The sequence below is a fragment of the Ascaphus truei genome, chromosome 18 (assembly GCF_040206685.1).
Source record: "Ascaphus truei isolate aAscTru1 chromosome 18, aAscTru1.hap1, whole genome shotgun sequence".
NCBI lineage: Eukaryota > Metazoa > Chordata > Amphibia > Anura > Ascaphidae > Ascaphus > Ascaphus truei.
The window spans coordinates 37,362,035-37,378,123 of record NC_134500.1 but is presented as its reverse complement, the minus strand read 5'-3'; the positions used below and the strand labels follow the sequence as shown (position 1 = coordinate 37,378,123).

At 44.6% G+C, this 16,089-nt stretch overlaps 1 protein-coding gene across 3 annotated transcripts in view; it reads right to left on the bottom strand.

Moving 5' to 3' along the window:
- The window catches only part of MAN2C1 (mannosidase alpha class 2C member 1), a 113,902-nt gene that overhangs the window by 54,679 nt on the left and 43,134 nt on the right, over window positions 1-16,089 (bottom strand). For all 3 annotated transcript variants that reach the window (XM_075576120.1, XM_075576121.1, XM_075576122.1), the window contains one exon: window positions 1,903-2,024. In XM_075576120.1, coding sequence (XP_075432235.1) covers window positions 1,903-2,024 — 122 coding nt within the window. The remainder of the gene's footprint in view (window positions 1-1,902; window positions 2,025-16,089) is intronic.

Genomic DNA, 16,089 nt, shown 5'->3' with positions numbered 1-16,089 from the left:
TACAATGTAAATACAAATATGTCTAAGGTCGCGCATATAGTGACGGCGACGCTAGCGAAAGTTGCATTTCGCTTCACGGCGGCGGCGTTCAGGCCATTGAATGGTTCATATTGCTGGCTTAAAAAAAAACACGGCGCCACGTCACGCTTACTATAAGCGCACGCAGCAGCGACAATGCATTTGTTTTCTGGCGACGTCGCGTTGCCGGCACTATAAGCGCAGCCTAAATACTTACATACTTCAACAGCTCGCTCTTGCAAAATTAGGCTGCGTCCACGCTGCCGCTGAGAGCGGTGACATCACCAACTCTCCAAGCATGAGCACAGGGTGTTCTGCATAATTTTTCAAGCACGAGCGGGGAAGTGTTTACACTTTTTTTTATTAGTTCTGTACATTCATAGCATGATTGATATAGTGGCAGCGACCCTTTCACTGGCAGAGGATCGCAGCGAAGCAGGTTGCCAGCGGAGGAGAGCAGGAACACAGAGCTATTGTAGGGCAGACACCGGAAGGGTGTTTGACATCACAGCGCTGGGGCGTGCTCCTCCCCCGTACCACGTGGCCACCACCTGCACTATTTACCCCTGGGTACTAGTTTCTTTGCACTCCCTATTAAGGGGGATATATGTTTGTACATTGTACAATATACTCTATGTGCAGATAGATTGCTCACAGGTTTATTTTACCTTCCATGTTTGGACTGATGTGTGTGCATTTCACTGTAGGATAGTCCCATGCTTGGGCTTATACCCAATTCAGTTTTTGCAGTGTGACATTCATCTGGGTGTCATTCATTTATTTCTGTGTCACCTTACCCTCCCAGTGGTTTTCTTTAGGGACCGGCAGGTCATGACTATGTGGGATCTGCTGATCTCCACTGTGAGTGTTAGGATCCCTCTACCTTTGTAACTTGCTTATTAGGATCCCACTGGTCTTAGGGTTTTTCACACACTCTGTCATATATTTATAGTTGAAGTCGCCATTCTATTTGCGACGAAACGCGTAAGGGCGCTATTGGCAACACTAAGCATCCAGCTCACTGAGCTTCTTTTGAATTGGATGGGAACTTTTGTGCTGCGGAACTAAGTAATCGTATTCCGCTTCAGCTGGGGGGCCGTTGAGTGGACGCACATCACGGAGGTGCCCAGCTGTAGGAAGAGACTTACACATATGCATCCACAATACTTCAGTTCCTGACTGACGGAGATACCAAGGATGACTGGTTTTCTTGTTCAATGCGCATGTCCTACGTCAATGCTGTGAGTGAACTGATTTTAGCTTGTGAATAATAAAGCCTTAGCCATTTACACTATGGAGCCCGCGCTGTCCCTCTGTCTTGTATACATAAATATATATCTTTCTTTAAGACCAAGAAGCAGGGGCACGGTGAGCCAATTATGAAAATAATGGTACGGAAATAGTCTAAGGTTCGACTTAAATACTACTACTGTTCTACACCTTAGAAAATCAGTTTTACCAAGGCACCCATGGTAAACATGAATATGTTGAATAATACTTTAATGTGCTCAGTTCTATTAAACAACCAAAGTTTCACAGCACATTTGAGGTGATTTTAATTAGAGTAGACGTCATTGCTGTGTGTTTGACGATTACGTATCAACCACAGAACTTGGTAAAATGGTTTAAGAAAAGTTCTTAATAACGAAGGGGTTTGGTAAAGGAGAGTAACAATATTCACTGAGAGTTAAAAAAACACATTGCTCCCTTTCATTTATTGTAAAAAAAGCTATTATAAAAGGGTAGCAGGAAAAAAAAAAAAAAAAAATCAGCAGCAATACAGTTTTCAAAGTGGTTACAATAATTCTGACGTGTCAGTTGTACGTGTACCGTAAAATTAGACAATTCCGTATGCTTCACAAAAACTACTTTACAATACTGTACCTCCAAAGGTGCTGCAGCTTGGCAGCAGGATAATGGAAATGTTTGTTCTGTGACAGGGCGAAGGAGCTAAGAATTTCCACATCGTGTAGGAGCTGCTCACACTGCCTGTTCCCTTTTTTTATCTAAAAAGTAGAAATAATCACTGGGTAAAACACAGCAAATCCAGTGCAAAAGTTGAATCAAATTGTAAATATTTCCTTTCAATAATAATATGCCCAGAAGAACACATGGTGGGAAAAACAATATAAGTGGGAAAAAAGCTCTGAATGTACAAGACAGACTGAATAAACAATGCAACAGCGTTTCCCAAGTGAGAGACCAGGTAGGACTCTACTCACAGATTTCTTAGTGCAGTCTCTTCTATTTTTTCACTGCTCTCTAATAAATAGAAGAGACTGCACTAAGAAATCTGCGAGTGGAGTCCTACCTGGTATCTCAGTTGGGAAACGCTGTTGCATTGTTTTTCCAATAATGATATGCTGCCATCCCTGCTTTTAGATAAAAGCACAGCAAGGACACAGATCAGTAATCACAAAGGTAATCGCCACTACGCTGAGAAAACATACTGTACAATTGCACATTTGCATAGTGCATAGTGCATAGCCTGTGAAGCCATGCTCTTATAAACCATGCCAGAGGTAACTATCATAGGGTTGATCCAATAAAAACTATTTATAAAAAAAATTAATAATAATGTTCCGCCTCATCAATTCGTTCCGCCTCTCTCCTCCAGCACGGACATGCTTTCTTTGTCTGCTTTCTGCCAAAAACTTTATAGTTTTCTGGCTCTCCATATCTGCCACCAGGCTATGTGCATTATGATGCCAACGATGAGTTATATCTCAGGGAGTGGCAATCAAAACAATGTTATAATATACTAGCTAAAGTGCCCAGCTTTGCAAGGGTTGCAGTACTCTGGAATCATAAAGCCCGGCTTCACTCAGGTCACCCGCCCACTCCCTCTCCCCACTCCCATTACTTTCATTTCATACCTCCCACTCCCTCTCTCCCACCTCCCATTACTTTCCTTTCATACTGTAACATTGCTGACTGCAAGACAGGATAAGGACCCACAGGGCAGAGGTAGGGAGTAGTAATACACCAATCTTTGCCTGGGATCCTCTGATCTGGGCCTGGGATGGAGGGGCTGTTGGGTACGGTTCCGAGGTTGATGCAGGCAAAGGGCTGTCAGGTCCAGGACTGAGGTCGAGGCGGGCGGCAGGAAAGGGTAGTCATGTTCAGTTCCACGGTTAAGACAGGCAGCAGGCAAAACAAAGGCAAGACAGAGCTCAGGCAGGACAATGTAACAAGTACTTTGCACGAGCAAAGTCCAAGGGCAACTGCCTGCTATTTAAAGGCCAGAGAGGCGCTTACTTCCTGTCAGAGGAGTAAGTGCAGGATTTGCCAGGAAGCAAGATGTCCGTGGTAGCTTTATACAAGATGGCATCACTTCCTGTCAGCAGTCATCCAGAATGTTTCAGACAGATCCCCTTACAGTATCCCCCCCCTCCAGGGTCAAACTCCGGGGCAACCAAGTCCTGTTTTTTCTGGCTGACGGTGGAATGTCTTGCCCAGGGCTGGAGAATGAAGATCCTGAGACTCCACCCAACTCCTCTCCTCAGGACACTTCCAATCAACCAGATACTAAATCGATCCTCTGGAGTTACGATTGTCAAGTATCTGTCGCACCTCGTATTCAATTTGACCCTCAACATTTACCGGACTAGGAGGGGGAGGACCCTCAGAAAAGCGATTCCTCCTATTGAAAATCCCAGAAATCGCCCAATTAATATCTAAAGAAATAGACCAATACTTTAAGCTAGATGTAGGATTGGTAGATTCTCACCTATCCCTGTGGGCGGCGCACAAAGCCACACTAAGAGGAATACTGATAAGTTTAGCTTCTCGAAGAAAGAGACGACAATCTTAAAGCTTCAATCCAAGTTAAAAGACCTATTGGGAAAACATAAACAAGATAACCCAAATACTCTTTAAAAAAAAAAAAAAAAAAAAAAAAAAAAGATGGCAGAATTGAATTTAATCTATTGTTAACCTCCTAGGCTGATAACTCCTTGAATTAGTCAAAAAGGAATTTTTTTGAAAAGGCAAACAAGCCAAATACTTTAATAGCAAACAAATTAAGAAACAAACTCCCCAATTATACAGTAGTATCCAAGCTATCATATGAAAATCAGGAGCCATCTCCGCAAATCCTAAATTAATAGTAGAAGAATTTAAACTATACTACGAAAATAAATACAACGGCGAGAAAGTGGCACACAACTAAGGAGTTTACCTTAGAGGAGATAACTCTAGTGATTAAAAACCTGAAAACATCTAAAGCCCTGGGTCCAGATTGTTTTTCAGGCTTATATAATAAAAAAAATATAAAGAATTACTGCCCCATACATGTTCCAAATGTTTAACAGTACTGGCGGGAACTTCTTTCCCGGACCATATGCTCCAGGCGTCTATATCATTAATCCAGAAACAAGGAAAAGACCCGCTTGACTGCAAAAGTTATAGGCCAATTTCGCTCATTAACACGGATATCAAAATATACTCTAAATTGATTGCTAATAGATTAAGTCAGATACTACCTAGACTAATACACCCAGATCAAGTCGGGTTCATAAAAGACAGACAAGCGGCAGATAACACCCGGCGAATCATTGATTTGATAGAAATAGCCAATAAAAAGAAGGTACAAGTTATGGTGTTAAGTCTAGATGCAGAAAAAGCGTTCGATAGGATCGACTGGGCATACTTAAAAGCTACGCTTGGAGCATTTGGATTCGGTGAGAGGATAATATCTGCTATACTAGCCCTTTACTCAGGACCAGCAGCTAGGGTGATACATCAGGGCTTCCCCTCAGATCTCTTTAAGATTAAGAGCGGTACGAGACAGGGTTGCCCCCTCTTGCCCCTACTCTTCACCCTGTGTATGGAACCACTAGCGGTCCAATTTCGTAGTAACCCTGTCACAGGGCTTAAAATTAATAATCAGACTCAAAAAATAGCCCTATATGCAGATGTCCTCATGGTGCTATCCAAATCCCTCACTTTAATGCCTAATCTCTTCAATTTGCTAGAAAAATGTAATAAAATTCCCGGATTTAAGATCAATCAAAATCAGAAGCCCTAAATATAAATTTGCCAAAACAATGGAAAAGCTCATCTCCCTTAATTTCAATTTCTATTGGCAACAAAACGCTATCAAATATCTAGGAGTATACATAACAAAAGATTATAATTCGATCGCCAAAGCAAATTATCCTAAATTGATTTGGTCCCTGAGGGAAGACATTAGGCGCTGGTCAAAGTTCAACATCTCCTGGATTGACAAAATATATAGTGTAAAGATGAATCTCCTTCCTCGCATACTATATTTATTCCAAACGCTCCCAGTGCCACTGAAACTGAAAGAAATACTCTATCTTCAGTCGGTGATCTCCAAATTCATTTGGGGAGGCAAGGAAGCGAGAATCAAAAATCAGACTCTTCTGAAACAATCTACAGGTGGGGGCTTAGCGGTACCTTTGCTTGTTATCGTATTACAAAGCGGCCCAATTATGCCAAATTTCACAATGGCAGACAAACCCAGATCTGAGAAGATGGGTGGCCCTATGCCACGGGCATGGTCAGCGCTTAGGCAGTGAATCCCTGCAGCCGCAATGAGAGCGGCTTTATCAGGGGCTTGTGCACGCTTCCACAGGCGTGCTGAAGCGTAGCCGGCAATTTTTTTTTTAGTTTAAGCGCTCACGAGAGCGGTTCGCCCAATGAGGGCGAACCAGCTCCGTGAAATCACTGGCCCGCCCCCCGACAGGGCACGAACTAAGGCCAGGGAAAGCGGGCCTCCGCACAGCTGAAGTCTCTATGGACTCAGCCTTAGAGTGGGACTTGCTCCCCACTGGAGTTAAGCAACTTAATTTGGAGCCCAAAAAAGCAAGGAAAGCTATAAATTCACCTCTATCCTCGGTGACCAATTCACTATCAATCTGGGAGACGTCTAAACTCAAATGTGGTCTTTCTACTAAAAACTCTTGACTCTTCCAAGTCCTTCGTAACCATTTCAACAAATGTATTTACTAGATGTCCCTGCGCAAATTTTGGGTAAAATGTTGACTACTTTTTAAATCTTTTTGGCCTCATAGCATCAGTGGTGGTTCCCTCAGTTGGTGTACAGATTTGCGTAGTCAGTGCATCTCTTACGAAATATTTTTTAAGAGCCAATTTTCTCGCAAATCTGTGGACAAAAATATACAAATTAAAACTATTAGGACCACACACTGGCGCAAACGTCAGGCCTTTCCCGAGGACTCTCTGTTCAATATTGGTCAACTTATGTTTGCTGATATTAAAGATGTTAGGATATTGATCTAATCCATTATTCTGTCTTCTTCTTCTACTCCCCTCTTTTCCCTCTAAATCGCTTTTCCTTTTTTTCAAATTTATTGGCTGAGAATCTAAAGGGGGGTTCCTGATATCTATCTCTGGAAAGATATGCCCTCTCTCCTTCCTCCACTCTAAAAAAGAAAATGCAGTTTTGATCTTGGGAGTGGGCAGTGGAGTATATCCTACACTCTATCTCGCTCTCTGACTCAATTTCAGATAATATATGATATTGGTTGCTAGTGGCTACTGCTAATGATAGATGTTCAATATTTTGTTCTGCTCTTTTTGTCTTTTTCTGCTGTTGGAAAAATTGATGACTCTTGTTGATGGTTACTAGATTGACTCATATCTAGCAGAGCAATTTGCTTAGATGAAACTATATTTGAGGTAGCCCCCCTGGAGCGGTTTGAAGGAGGATTCCCTTTCTTGTGAGTTTTATTGTTCCCAGGTTTGGACTTATAGTCCTCTTGGGTGATCTTTTTGCTACAGTTTCTCTGGCAACTAGTATCATAGTCAATTTTATCACGAAAAAACTTTTTTTTTTGTTTATTCGTAATTAGTTCTGATTCGGCTTGATCTATCCTTTTTTTGACTATAGGTTCTAGCTCAAGTAGATCTTTGTTGTTGGTAAAGGGGTCAAGCTTGTTCTCTAAATCATCTATTTGCAACCCTATTTGTAACAATGATTTTTTCCGATGTGTGATCAACAATTTCATCAAATTATCTGAGCAAGTATCTAGAATATTTTTCCATTCTTTTAGGAATACCTCATTGCTGGTATCAATAGTGGGCTTTTTTTAAATTCTAAGTCCACGTGGTATACTACCATTTTCTAGATACTTGCTCAGAGCTGTTACTTCCCAAAAGTGTCTGTTTTCAATAGTGAGTAATCTCTCTAATTGTTCCAGGAGGGGGTGAAAATCTGCTCTCTTAGATTCAATTCTATATTCAGACTCAGGATTGCTGAATATTTCAATCATCTGTTTCCTGTTCAATCTGGAGTAAAATAAACTACTCATATTGCCCTTAATATGGACTCGAAAAGTAAAAATAAAATATAGTTGAAATGTAAATATGCAAATCTACTTATTTGTAATTAATAAAATAGTGACAATATATAGTAATAATGGATGCTAAATAAAATAAAATATAGAAAAATCTTACAAAATAGTAACAATCAAAATTGAAAGGAAAGCAGCCAGCACTAAATGTCCAAAACACACAGAAAACACAAAGAAAAGTGCTATTGGTGTTAGAATCCCTTGAAAATGGGGATATGACAAAGAATAAAAAAAAAGCTGTGTGTGCTGTGCACGCGCATAGTAAGTGAAACTTCTTTGACTTTTGTCACAGAAATTGTATTTGTGTTGGTGTTGGTGATGTTTTAATTAAAAATCAAAATACAATTTCATTGACAAAACGCAAATAAATTTGACTTAGAATGCGCGTGCTCTGCACACATCGCCTGTATTAGCTATTTGCACTAAGTGTGAATTCCTCGTGTGTGCGGGTGACTGAGTGTGCGGTTGACTGAGTGTGACTGCGACTCCGTGTGACTGCGACTGCGGGTGAGTGTGCGGGTGACTGCATGTGCGGGTGACTGCGTGTGCGGGAGAGTGTGCAAGTGAGTGTGCGGGTGACTGTGAGTGTGCAGGTGACTGTGAGTGTGCAGGTGACTGTGAGTGTGCGGGTGACTGTGTGTGTGACTGCGTGTGACTGAGTGTGCGTGTGCGTGTGCCTGTGAGTGTGACTGCGTGTGAGTGTGCGTGAGTGTGCGGGTGCGTGTGACTGTGTGTGTGTCTGTGACTGTGCGTGTGACTGTGTGTGCGTGTGACTGTGCGTGTGCGTGTGACTGAGATGTGTTTTACAAATAGTCTCACCCTTTATATTCTGCATGAATACACCATGTTTGTAAAATTAGTACCATTATTATAGTGTCCTTTGCTCAAATAACTGTGCTCTCTCTTGCAGTCAAGCACAGCACCACTGAGGTTGTATTAGTACTGTGACCACTGCATTTTACAATCTGATATATTGCTGACTTTGTATAGATCAGATATTTCCAGTACACAGAAGAATGTTATATTTCATTTGGGTTGACAGTTGAGATTTGTCATACAGATACCTTGCTATTTCCTTAACCCTGAGTATTTACTAGCACTGAGATTTCCAGTGTTTAGTGTGTCCTGTTTGACAGTCTTTCATTGTTCTGCTGAAGGCTCATGCCAGTCTGGATGGTTCCTTCAGTGCATATTAGCAGAGAGCACAGGACACCAGGAGCTGCATGCAGCTATATCTCACCATCAGAAGCAGCATCTGACACTGACTGTACCTTATTCATATATATATACACACACACACACACACACACACACTGAACGGCTGGCTGCAAGGGCAGGGAATGCACATCCACTTCTGCCCTGTCTTGCTACTCACTGCACACACACAGAATCACTAGGACTGTGATGTTTGTCCCTCTCCCCAGCCTATTCTTCCTTTTGATATCCTTTAATGTGGACATCGTTGCCAGGTCCTCCCTCCTCCCTCGGCAATTCAGCATGTCAGCGACACACTGCTCTGCTTCCTCCCGGTTACCCTCCATGATCCCTGGGCTCCTCTCCTCTGGCCCCAGCAGCGCTCAGTCAGCGGGACACAGGGAAGGGGAGGGAGGTGAGAGGCTGAGCAGCGGCTCACTGAGTCTGATTTAAAATCCCCGCGCTTGCTACACCTTTCACTCTAGCACCGGAAGCTCTGTGGCAGCCATCTTGCTATACCCATGGCAGCTGACGTGTGGGGGTAACGGCGGCCGTTAGGAGCGGCGCCGGCGGCTATCGCCGCCGCCGCCGCATGTCACAGCGGGTGTGTGTGGGGGGGAGTGGTGGCTGTTAGGAGCGGCGCCGGCGGCTATCGCCGCCGCCGCCGCAGGTCACAGTAGATGCGGGGGGAGGGGGGGAGGAGCCGTGACGTCACTTCCGTTTCACATTTCGCACCCAACTCTCCCGTTTTACTCCATCAGAATAGGTGCCACTAAAGAAGTTTCACTTCAATAATAAAATAAAATATAAATGTTAACAGGGCAGCCAGGAACACTGGTGGAACAACACCAGAAATACAACAAGGAACAGATGCAAACAAGCACCCATATAATAAATGTCCAATCCAATGAGTCCCAAATGAGGTCCAAAAAGGGGGGGGAGAGGGGGGAGGATCCAAATAGTCCAATGAAGAGAAGATCTCCAATCAAGGGGTCCGTGACAGAGGGACAAAAAAGAAAATTAGTGTAACTTGTAACACTTAAAAACAGACAGACAACACAAAACACACCACAAAAAACATAAACACAACACTAAAGCTGAAAATAAAAATAACTATTTATTAAAACAAAGGAGCCTGCTGCAGCGGGTCATCAAGGGGTTAAAACCCAAAACCCTACTTACAACAGGACTGGAGTTAGTAGGCGTGTAAAAATCATGCAGAACCGGATGCCAGATGCAGAGAGGGTTCTCTGTGGGCTCTCCGATGTGAAGTGTGTGTTCCGGTTCCCTCCGATAAGAAGCTCTTCAGCTCTATAGCAAGGAAAGCTATAAATTCGCCGCTATACTCGGTGACCAATTCACTATCAATCTGGGAGGCGTCTAAACTCAAATGTGGTCTTTCTACTAAAAACACTTTGATGACACCTCTTTGGGGCAATCCAAATTTTGCTCCTGGTATGGATAGTGCAAATTTCAAAAACGTGGAAACAAAATGGCATTATGAGATTAAAAGATCTGGAGGGAAACAACAAAATTAAATCATTTGAACAACTCAATTCGGACAAAAATATCCCACATTCGGAATTATATAAGTACCTCCAGATCAGAGCTTTCTATGACAAACTCAACCCACACCCACCATTGACAACATTCGAAAAGCTCTGTCTCAGAGAGACGGTTACACGCGGACAAACATCTCAATTGTACAGAGAAGCGGTCGGTTCTAGCGTAAAAGTATCACGTAAACTAGGTTATATGTTAAAATGGAAGGCCGACCTCGGAGAGGTCTTAGAATTAGACGACTGGACACAAATAGTAACAGCAGTCGCAAAGAGCTCGATCTGCACAGCATTAAAGGAGAACGCATACAATGCCCTGATGAGGTGGTATCTTACCCCGCTCAAGCTATCAAATTTTATACAAGGTGGCTCCCCATTGTACCAAGACAATGTGGAGAAACCGCAGATCTGTTACACATGCTGTGGTCCTGCCCTCGTTTGGTCCCTCTATGGGTTAAAATTAAAGATTGGTTGCAGAGGATTCAGAACCTCGAAATTACATTAGACCCATGGCTCTTCCTCCTGAACAGAGCAACACAAGGTCTAGCTAAAGTTGAACTCAAATTAGTTGCCCACTTTGCAACAGCCACGAGGTGAGAGATCGCAGCATTATGAAAACAAAATGAAATTCCCTTGATCCCCAAAATTCGGAATAGAATTTGGTACGTATGCCAGATGGAAAAGTTGACGAGCTTGGTTAACGACTCTGGCAAATATTTCCTAAAAGTCTAGATGCCTTGGCTGGCCCAGACAGACATCAAAGGGGTGGAGGTAACCACAATATTGCTTTAATAGTCACAGATGCAGTCTCCTGTGATGACTTAGTAGATCGAGCTCCCATGGGTCCTTAGTAGCTGGACTGGAGAAAGGGACAAACTAGCCCACCTAATATCCAGATAGCAGAACATAGGAATCAAGAAAAGAAGGAAAATAGTCGGATCCAAGGCCTCCCCCCCCCCCCAAACCACTCCCACCCTCCCCCCCCCCAACCCACCCCTCCTCTCTTTCCTTCCCTTACCTTCACCGACCCCTTTCGGTTATATTTTTTATAATATACACAGTTGTGAGATGGGTAAAGATGTGAGTAAGTCAAGTAACAACAATGATTTGAAAACCAATAAAAACTACAAGTTATATAAAAAAAATAAGAGAAAAGCGATTCCTCACCACAGGCTTCAGGAGGGACACATGGAAAGTGGTGGGAATTTTTAATTAGGAGGGGAGCTCCAGTTGAATGGTGACTTCATTGATTTTTCGGGTAATGTTGTACAGACCAGTGAGTTTAGCAGAAGGCTGGCATAAATCTATGTTTCTCGTTGAGAGCCATACCTTATCCCCGACGGAGCATGGGTGTGATGGCCTCCGGTGCTTATCCGCTGATTTCATTTGTCTCTCAGTGTAAGGAATCGGGGAGCGTGTCCCCCGCGGCGCACTCCCTCCTTACCTGATGTCTCGCGCAACCCCGCAAGAGCTTCATAGACATCGTGTGCAACGCTCCCCAGCTGCGCGTCAATCCTCATCACGCCCACATGTCTCCTGCCCCACTCCACCTATCCTTGCCTCTGCGGAGGCTGCACCTCTACTCCTTCCCTCTCTCTATCATTGGTCCTGCTCTCCCATATATGCTCAGCTGTGCCACTTGCACTTTGGCTGAGTATAGTTCCAGTTAGCGCTGTTCTCCCACTTCCTGGTTCCTTGTCCTGCCTTGTCTCCCGTTGCCTTGCTTTCAGATTGATCTCCTGTGTACCGACCTGGCTTTACTCTTTAACTCCGCACTTCTGGCCTACCGACCCCGGCTTACCTCTGACCTTCCGCATCTCTCCAATCCTGACCCGGCTGCCTGACCATCCACTCTCCATACGTGCCCCAGTGGCTGTAGGTGGCGTTTATATCCATTCCCACTTCAGTACCGGGGTCCCGCCTTGTTTGTGGTGAGCACAGCGTTACACTCTGTAGCCGAGCAAAGAGTTGCCTGAATCCCCTCCCAAAAGTCCAGTAAGTTCTGTGCCCTGGTATCAGCCGCTGGTACACCTACAGGTGGAGAATGAAGAGGAAGAGTACGGGGTTGATAACCCCAAGCTGCGAGAAATGGGGAACAGCCCAGGGAGTCATATGACAGACTGTTGCGGGCAAAGTCTTCCAGTGGTAGGAGTTCTGCCCAATCGTTCTGATGTTCGTATAGCACCTGAGGTATTGCTCCAGGGATTGGTTGGTGCGTTCAGTTTGCCCATTAAATTGTGTGGGGTAAGCAGATGAGAAATGGAGATCAATCCCCAATCGCCTGCAGAACGCCTTCCCAAATTTTTAAATGAACGGAGACCCCGTCTGAGACTCTCTCTAAAGGCAGTCCATGCAGACGAAACACCTCCTTGGTTATGTCGTCTGCCAGTTCAGAAGAGGAAAGCTTTTTTAGGGGTACAAAATTAGCCTGTTTTGTAAAACAGTCAACAATAAAGTCCATGGATAGGTGCGTCCAAGGACTGGAGGGTATAGCCAGTGGCTGCAGAAGTCCACAAGGAAGTGTTTCAAGGAACCTTAGTTTGAGCACATACACTGCAGGCCGAAACTAAGTCCTTTACCTCTGTTTTTAATTCTGGCCATCAAAATGTCCTCTCAAGGAGCTCACGTTTTCCGAACACCCGGGTCGCCTGCGAGTTTGGATTCGTGTCTCCATCGAAGAACCTCCTGCCGAAGTAGAGGGGGAACGAAAAGTTTGGATGGGGGAATGGTTATTCCAGCGGGGACCTTGGTCTGGGCTTTTTGAATACGATGAAGAATCATAATAGCGGACACAATCTTGGATAAAGGAATGATAGGACCCTTCTCCATCGAATCAGTGTCATCAGTGGAGAACTGGCGTGATAGGGCATCTGCTTTAACATTCTTGGAACCCGGGCGGTAGGAGATCACGTAATTAAAGAGACTTAAAAGGAAGAGAGTTTCTTGAGCTTCAGAAAAGCCGCCTGAGCCTGCGGAGACCAGTTCATGTGATCTGCCTGTTTTTTTGTCATGGCTGTGATGGGTGCAACGATTTAATAAATCGCCTATAATAATTTGCGAAGCCCAGGAATCTCTGGGTGGCTTTTAATCCCTTAGGTACTGGCCAGTCCAGAACAGAAGCAACCTTGGCAGGATCCATTTCTAGGCCTTGGACAGAGATAATTTATTCAAGGAAAGAAAGACAAGTTTCTCGAATTTGCACTTCTCAAATTTAGTGAAGAGGTTGTTCTCTAAGAGGCGTTTAAGGACCACCCTCACCTGCTGATGATGTTGTCCTTCCAGGGTTTTAGAATAGATGAGAATATCATCAAGGGATACGATAACCGAGGTGTCTAACATGTCTTTAAAAATTTTGTTCACGAAAAACTGGAACACTGCGGGAGCACTGCATAGGCCGAAGGGCATCCCCAAGTACTCGTAGTGGCCATCGTGTGTGTTGAAAGCCATTTTCCACTCGTCACCCTGCTTTATCCTTTTAAGGTTATAGGCCTCTCTTAATTCGAGCTTGGTAAAAACGGTTGCCCCATTGTAGATAATCAAAGCGTTCGGTGATCAGAGGAAGAGGATACCAGTTCATGACAGTAATTTTATTCAAACCCCGGTAATCAATACAAGGTCTCAATGACCCGCCCTTTGCCACAAAGAAAAAACCTGCAACAGCAGGAAAACAGGATTTGCGAATGAATCCTTGCTTCAGGTTCTCATCAAAGTATGTCCTCATCACCTTGGTTTCTGGTTCGGGAAGAGGATATGTACGTCCACGAGGAGGAGACATCCCAGGAAGGAGATTGATCGCACAAACGGTCGATGCACAGGTAATTCTTCAGCCTGCCCCTTGTCGAAGACCCACCTCAGATCAGAGTAACGAGTTTGTGGTGCAATGCAAAAATATATATCAATGGCGCTCTGCACTAACAAATTGTAACATATAATAATAGTAATATAAATATACAACCAGTGGCGTGGATGTTTCTCCTGGAATGGATACTCCACATGTGATGAATGAACATGTAAGGAAAAAATCATAACATAGTGTAATACTGTTAGGCATACATACAAACATATAACATAAGACGGACGCTGGGAACAACAGATGACCAATTACAAACACATTTAATAAAGCATTAAAAATACATAAAATACATAAAAATAAAAACTGTAGGACACTCCAACTCAGGTGGGGGTACCTGCTTACCGAATGTAAGAAGGTATCAAGCAGTGGATATATAAGAGTATCCCCTCTATGGATGGCTGCTGCTGCACCGCACTGCTGGGCTCACCCGTATTTCTCCACCGTAGATGTAACTGGCTCACTCTGTTAGTGTCATCCGCCTCTGTACGCCGTGGACACGCAAGAATCTCGTGTCTGCCAGGGAATGGTAGTTCCTTCCTGCTCGGCTACTGGAAGCGCGCCAAACGGAGCTGATGTGTATGCGGATGGATATCCGCCCGATTTCGGCAGTCAGCGGGCATCGGTTTAGCCAGTTCCAAGGGGGACAGGATTCACCACCGAGTCTGGAGGACCTCTCAGGAACACCCTACGCGTTTCGAAAGGCTTGCTTTCTTCCTCAGGGGTAAACGTGATATGAGTTTGTGGTGCAAAACACCAACCGTAGCCCTGATTTGAACCATCTCTAGTGATATGACCCCGATCCCAACGGTCTACCATCAATGGAAGAGATACCTAGGGGTACGTCCTTCCTCTGGAGAGGAATCTTGATCCGTTGAGCGAAGGCCTTATCCACAAATATACCAGCGGCTCCAGAGTCCACGAAGGCCTTGGTTATCAAGGAATGGTTTTGCCAGGATAGGCAGATGGGGACCATCAAGCGACGAGGAGATAGGGAGGAGATAACTCCCCTACCCATACCCATACCCAGAGGAAACTCCCCTACTTGCTCTAGGGGTGGGCGTTTCCCCGACTTCTTAGGACAGGTTCATAGCAGGTGACCCTTCTCACCGCAGTAGAGGCACAACCCCAAGGATCGCCGGTGCTGCTTCTCTCCTGTCAAACGCAAATTGCCCAATTGCATGGGGTCCGTTGGTTCTCCAGGCATTTTATTGGAAGGAGCCTGAATAAGTGGAGTCAGCGCAAGAGACTGGAATCTGTGAGAATGATCCTGCTCCTGACGTCTCTCCCTCATCCGAAGATCCAGGTACATGCAAAGGGAGATCAGTCCTTTCAGATCTGCAGGTAGGTCCCTGCACGTCAATTCGTCCTTCAGCGTCTCCTCAACTCCCTGACGGAAAGCAGCCTTCAAAAGCCCACTCGTTCCAATTAGTCTCCACTGCCAGGGTCCTAAACTCAATAGCATATTGTCCCATAGAGCGACAGCCTTGTTTTAACTGAAGTAGTGCAAATGCAGCGGAAGCCGCGCAGCCCGGAGCATCCAAGATTGTCCGGAAGGTTTGCATGTAAGCGATGGAATCGTCCAACAAGGGGGAAACGGCACTCGCTACCTCTGCGGGGTCCATTGCATAGCTCGTGAAACGTTGCCGACTGTAAGACAGGATACGGACACGCAGGGCAGAGGTAGGGAGTAATACACCGATCTTGGCCAGGGATCAGAAGCCTGGGATGCAGGGGTAATAAGGTATGGTTCCAGGGTCGAAGCAGGCAGTAGGCAAAGGGTAATTAGGTCCGGTTCCGAGGTTGAGGCGGGCGGCAGGCAAGGGGTAGGCAGGTTCAGTTCCAAGGTCAAGACAGGCAGCAAGCAAATCAAAGGCAAGGCAGAGCTCAGGGAGGAAAAAAAATAGAGAAGCAAGGGGAGCGCAGATCACAATAACAATAAAACTATTTCAAAAATTACTCTAGTGAAATGGTGAAAAATAAATATGTGAATATATAAAAAATGATGATGAGTGAATATAAGAATATATAAAATATATACTCACACGGGCCTATGTGAGTGCAAGCCTCTCGGGGCTATAACTCTGCAGACAATCTTTACTCTAAGTCCTCGTCTTCCCCTCCACTG